The sequence below is a fragment of the Nothobranchius furzeri genome, chromosome 4 (genome assembly GCF_043380555.1).
Source record: "Nothobranchius furzeri strain GRZ-AD chromosome 4, NfurGRZ-RIMD1, whole genome shotgun sequence".
Lineage (NCBI taxonomy): Eukaryota > Metazoa > Chordata > Actinopteri > Cyprinodontiformes > Nothobranchiidae > Nothobranchius > Nothobranchius furzeri.
In genome coordinates, this window is record NC_091744.1 from 15,221,933 (window position 1) to 15,227,932 (window position 6,000).

General features: G+C 47.9%; 1 protein-coding gene across 1 annotated transcript in view; it reads left to right on the forward strand.

Moving 5' to 3' along the window:
• The window catches only part of grin2ab (glutamate receptor, ionotropic, N-methyl D-aspartate 2A, b), a 198,550-nt gene extending 192,952 nt beyond the window's left edge, over positions 1–5,598 (forward strand). Inside the window, exons 19-20 of the mRNA XM_015964736.3 lie at positions 154–922; positions 1,009–5,598. Of these exons, the coding sequence (XP_015820222.1) occupies positions 154–922; positions 1,009–2,005 (1,766 nt within the window). The 3' untranslated portion in view covers positions 2,006–5,598. The remainder of the gene's footprint in view (positions 1–153; positions 923–1,008) is intronic.
• The last annotated feature ends 402 nt before the right edge of the window (positions 5,599–6,000 follow it).

Here is a 6,000-nt window from a genome sequence, read left to right on the forward strand (position 1 = left end):
TGTAATCAGACTGACTTATGTGTGGCTCGTGATTAAAAAGGCAGAAAGCACACACTGCATCCCAAAGCAGTAGATAATGCATCCGCGAACTGGCTGAGCAGACATCCATTTATTGTATCTGTTGTCTGAGGAGCATGTCTTCTTGTCTCCTAGGTAACTCACTCCATAGTCTGCCTCAGAAGGGTCCCGGTCTCTATAGCAACGCTGCAGGTCCACAGGCTTTCCTGTCATTGTCCGGGAGACATAAAAACCACCTTAATAATGCTGCACCATTTCCCGGACAACAAGTCCCCGCTCATCCGACCAGCCCCAACAAGCCTCAGCTGTCTATCACCAACGACAACGGCAAGAATCGCCTGCCTGGGCCAGCCATCTCCGCATCAAAGCCACGGGCCCTGTGGAAGAAAAGCGTGGAGACACTGAAGACACAGCCAAGTGTCACATCGCAAGGCCCAAGCCCCACCCCACCCTCGGGGAGTGGGCCTCCAACAATGAAAAGCCAGCGCTACCTGCCCGAAGACCCGCAGCACTCTGACATGTCGGAGTGTTCAAGTCGGCCACCGTCGCACAAAGATTCTGACTCCATGGCGGCGAGGGGCGGATTTAAACCTATTAATCAGCTGAGGAAGAGGGGTGGAGGTGGAGGAGGCGGTGGAGGTGGAGGAACTAAGATTTACTCCATTGACTCTGACCAGGCCAGCCTCCAGTCTGTTCCTCCTTACCAGAGGGACAGCCAAGGGGGAGGTGACGACCACAGTTACCCACCTGACCTGTTTCCTCCTGAAAGCACTTACTCACACTCCCACCAGTCAGACGCGCCGATCATGCAGCTGAGCGCCAGCCTTCTGCACCACAGTCACAGTGCTGAGGCTGACCTTCACTCCCTAAAGGACAAGAAATACAGCACCTACACCCACAGCAGGTAGGGCACGCCCTAGACAAATAACCAAACACAGATCCCAGTGCTTCAGCTGTTTGTTTAACGAGTGTTGTTCTCTTTCCAACCAGTGTGAAGGATAAATCTGGGAGTTCGTTTGATGCCCCAGGAGGAGGTCTGGGGACACAAGGCTCCAGGCCCGGTCACTGTCGCACCTGCCTGACCAAACTGGGGGGTTTCTCTGGTCTTTACACTGTCCGCTCACCACAAACCCGCTGCGATGCCTGCGCCCACCTGGGAAACCTGTACGACATCAGCGAAGACCACCTGCACTCGCACTACTCCAGCACTCACCCACACAGCGGGGACATTTTTACCCACTACCATCCTCAGAGCGAGCTGGGTCTCGTGGGCGAAGGGGACGGCCTCATCAGCCACTTTGAGCCCACCCCTTCCTCGCCGTCTCCCATCCCCACCCCCTCGTCCGCTCAGCACCTCCAGCTGAGTCGCCAGCACTCCTACGAGAACATGCTTCCAGACGGCATTCCAGAACGGCAGTCGCAGCCTCACACCCACACGCGAGGACTGAGCCTGCCTGACAGAGATCGGGATAGAGAGCTGACTCTGGATGATGGAGCTTATGCCAATGTTCTCACAATGCGCTCCGATCGTCCTTACAGCAGCCGCAGCCCCCCTTCCCCTTCCCCCTCGCACCACCACAGTCTGGACGCCCCGATGCCTCTTTCACGGCGCTCCAAAAGCCTGTTGCCTGATCGCCCATCGCACAATCCCTTCATGCAGTCAACCCCCGGCACAGCACAACGAGACCCGGCCTCCCAGGCTGCCGCTCGCATGCCACAGAGAAGTTCCACCCACGAGCTCTATAAGCAGAGAATGCCGATGACGCTCACCCTGGGAAACCATGGCAGCCATCTCATCAACCAGCATGGTGGTCATGTCGACCAACAGGTGTTCTACCCTCAGCAGGAACCTCCTGTGGTGGCCTACATGGTCCCACCTGCTGCCGCTCAACCAATGAGCTATGTGACAGCGCCGCGAGCCTCAAGCGCAGGCGGCAACCGGCCCCGGCTGTACCGCCGCATGCCCAGCATCGAGTCTGATGTCTGAGAGGCACGAACGACACACTTAATCTCACAGAAACACACTCACACGCAAGCATGCAAGTAAGAGGTGTGTGCGACAGGTTCAGGCAGTCTCTGATTCTAAGCACATATTGAAAACCACACACACACACAGACACACACACTAGTGACAGACTGAAAGGTCAGCACTGGACTAAGAGGTAAACACTGCTACTGAGTGAACAAATCATTGCTTCTTTATCACATCCTTTATAGGGAAGCAGAGAGGCTACAGGGACATCTGGAGGCACAGTGTGAGATGAGTGGTGTGTGTGTGTGTGTGTGTGTGTGTGTGTGTGTGTGTGTGTGTGTGTGTGAGTGTCACAGTGTGTACTAGCATCAAGCTGTGGGCAGTGGGGCACAAACTGACAATGTGTCCGACATAAACAGATGGAAGCCCCGGTGGAATAAGAAGGACACTGTAGCTGGAGTTGAACAGTGGGATCAGATGTGGGACACGGCAGAGCGTTCGGAAGACGAGCCAACCCGTCCCACCCTCTCTCGGAGATAAAACGGGGGTCAAAGGAAAAAAAACTCTATTATTCTGATATTTTACACACACACACACACACATACAAGTCACCGGAAACAACCCCCCACCCCCACCCCTTGTCCTTCCTCTGGGATTTTCCTGTTGCACTAGGATTTCAACAGTCAACCCACACGTTGTCTGAGCCTCCAAAACTGCACTGCCGGCATGGTTTAAAGAGCAGTCAACTACACTAATCTGTAACGTGAATGGAAATTGCTATCTATGTGAAATGTAGACAGGGGGGGTCAGGAAACACACCTGAGACGTCCGCGCCTCCCTGCAGAAGGCTGTACAAACACTTGAACACACACAAACACAATTAAAAAAGAGATGCCTGTTTTTTTAAGGGAAAGATAAAACTTCAGACTGTTTATTGTTGATGTCAGCTAATTGAACATTCCAAAAAATATACATAATTTCAAAGTGGAGCGAATGTGGCCACTCATAAAAGCTTCTCAGGATGAGAGTGTGTGTTCTTGTGTTTCTAGATCTAAAGACACACTACGGCATCCTTGCTTCCTCTCTTAGCTAGCCTTCAGGTCTTACTGCATGCTTCCTACTGCCCTGTGTTCCAGTTAAACTCCTCTACAGGGTCAAATATGCTCACACGTACACCGGAACAGGCACACGATGCACTCACGCTCACACACATGCACTTACGCGATAGTCTAGGATCGTAGATTAGAGTGGGTGTGTGTGTGAAGCAATCAGATAGCTTCTCTTTGTGCAGTTTGTAGATTTTAAACCCTGCCACCCACACAGACGTTTGACCAAAAACACTTTTATACAGAAAAAATATGAATATTCTCAATCACTCGCTGGATAGATGTTTTCTTTTTCTTTTTTCTCTTATTTAGAACATCGTAAAAGGGCACCGCTCTGTCAAGTTTCCAGATTCAAGAGCTTTACAGTGTTAGATAACGGTTAAATCATCATGCAAACAGTAAACACAACACAAAATCTTTCTCTCTCATTCCTACTTTTAACCACGCTCATTCCTCCTTCTAACCTTTCTACCTTTTCTCATCTGATTATTTTAGAGTTTTTTTCTGTCAATTACTTCTCTTTTGCTCTTTCCCTGCTTCCGACTGTAGAGTAGATAAAATATCAAAAGAGTAAAGTTCAGTCTTGGTGTTTGAAAACTCCACGTGTTGCTGAGAATCGCCTGATATCGGTAGCTGTGAGAACTCATCTGATTCAGCACCGCGTCTCCTAGGATACGGTGTTGTTCATAATAACTTTCTATATTGAACAAAAAAGGATTTGAGGCCTGTTTGATGTTTTTCGTGGTGAATTTTGGGACTTGAGTGTGATGCAGGTTTTACTCATCAGATTAAATCTTCTGAACGAGCATCCGGTGCCGCTCGCGCATGGCGCTCCGCTGGTGAGGGCACGACGCTGCATTTTAACAGAGACACGTGGCAGAGCAGAGTTTGTAAAGTGACTCGTTACAGAGGCAACACACACACTCGACAAGCTGGCAAAGTGAGTTTGAGTGTTTTAGAGATCCATAATCTACTGAGTAAGGGCATTGATTTTTTAGCACAAGGATTTTGATGGAAACTGGACTTGATATCCCATTAGCTGAGTGTCTGTCTCTATTCTCTCTTTTGCTATTCTCCTTTTCTCTCTCACACCAACAAACACACTCACTTTTATACAGTCCATTAGTGTCAAAGAAAGCAAAACAGTCTGAAACAAAAGAAATGCACCTTTAAACGGTGAGTGCTGCCCCTCTTTTTGGTAACAGGTAGGTTGTGTGAGTTATATGCACAATATCAGGTCGCAATATTATACTTCTGTACAAAGAAATCTTGTTTTAAATGTTAGAAACTGATTTCATTTGTTTTATTTGAACATTATTAAGTATTGATCTCATTTCAAATACATAGTGTTATTTTTATTTATTCTGCTTTTAGAAACAAAAAGAAAGGCATGTTTTAGATTTTTCTGTGATTTTATTTTCCTGGAGCTTCGTTGGTTGGGACCTCACTGTACAGTTGTCGCAGCTGGGTTAGTCACCTATGTGGGTCATCTAACCAGTTAACTCACTCCACATCGCTGGGTCTGAATCACACTCAGTGACGGTCCAGCCGGTGCAGCAGAAACAAAAACCCCCATTCCACCCACAGTGTACTCCTCCACAACGAGTCTGTGCTGTTCCTTCTCTGAGAGAGAGAGAGAGAGAGAGAGAGAGAGAGAGAGAGAGAGAGAGAGAGAGAGAGAGAGAGAGAGAGAGAGAGAGAGAGAGGAGAGAGAGAGAGAGAGAGAGTGTGCATGTGTGTGTGTGTGTGTGTGTGTGTGTGTGTGTGTGTGTGTGTGTGTGTGTGTGTGTGTGTGTGTGTGTGTGTGTGTGTGTGTGTGTGTGTGTGTGTGTGTGTGTGTGTGTGTGTGTGTGTGTGTGTGTCTTTCGTCCTACACTCAACATTTGACCTTGCTGTTATTCACACAACACAAAAACAGTTGCACACACACACAAATACACACGAGTCTGTACCGCTGTGGTTTCCAGAGCATTTAGAAGGATTTTTGTACGTCCACCATCACAGAAATGATTACACCATCTTTAGTTTTAGTTTCGTTTCTACTTTTACTTTAACTGCATGACGTACTCGTGTTTCTGATGGTACCTATTTTGCTGCAGCACCTGGTTCCTCCCTGAGTCGGACCTTCTGGGCTACATGCACTAATATTTACCCCCTCCACCATGACTGTACCAGCACACCACTTCAGGTCCAAACCCTAAACCCTGTGATGTGAGCAACGTGACACCTGGCTGGCTCTCGCACAATGCCAGCCACTATCATGAAACTTGTTCAAAAGCATTTCCAGACACTGCTGACTTTTTTAGATTGGCCCACCTGTTCCTGCATACAGTACTGAGTGGAAGGGGTGTGTTGGTGTGTAGTCCTGTGGGTCTTCCTGCTGTGTATCAAACTTGTGTATAAGTTCAGGGGTTTCAAAGCTACTAGTTGTGTTGTAAATACTACCTTATCACTCAGTACCTCTGTACAATCTGTAAATAAGTAAAGGTTACATTTTTCTAATGGTCTGAGTCTTGTAATCTTTTTTTCTATATACCTGCTAGCTGGATCACACAGTCCTTACAGGCACACACCATCCATTAGACAAAGGTCAGAGTTTGTGTGGAAGTGTCCAGACTGGCTGCATTTACAAACATTGTCATTTTGGGGGGAAATGAGAGAATGCTGACTCCCACACCAAGTAAAAAGCAATGAAAACATCCTACTTTTTAAGTGAGTTTGTAAAAACAAGTGAGTGTAAACACAGGATGAGGGTAGGATAATACTTATTTTACTTGCACACATGTTTATCATGGCTGCCTCGTGCGTCTGTTTGAAGTGTTGTTTGTGCAAATCCATTTGAAATTAATGTGGTGTTGGCAAACTGCAATATGCAAGTAACCAGTAGGGGGAGTTGCCAAAACG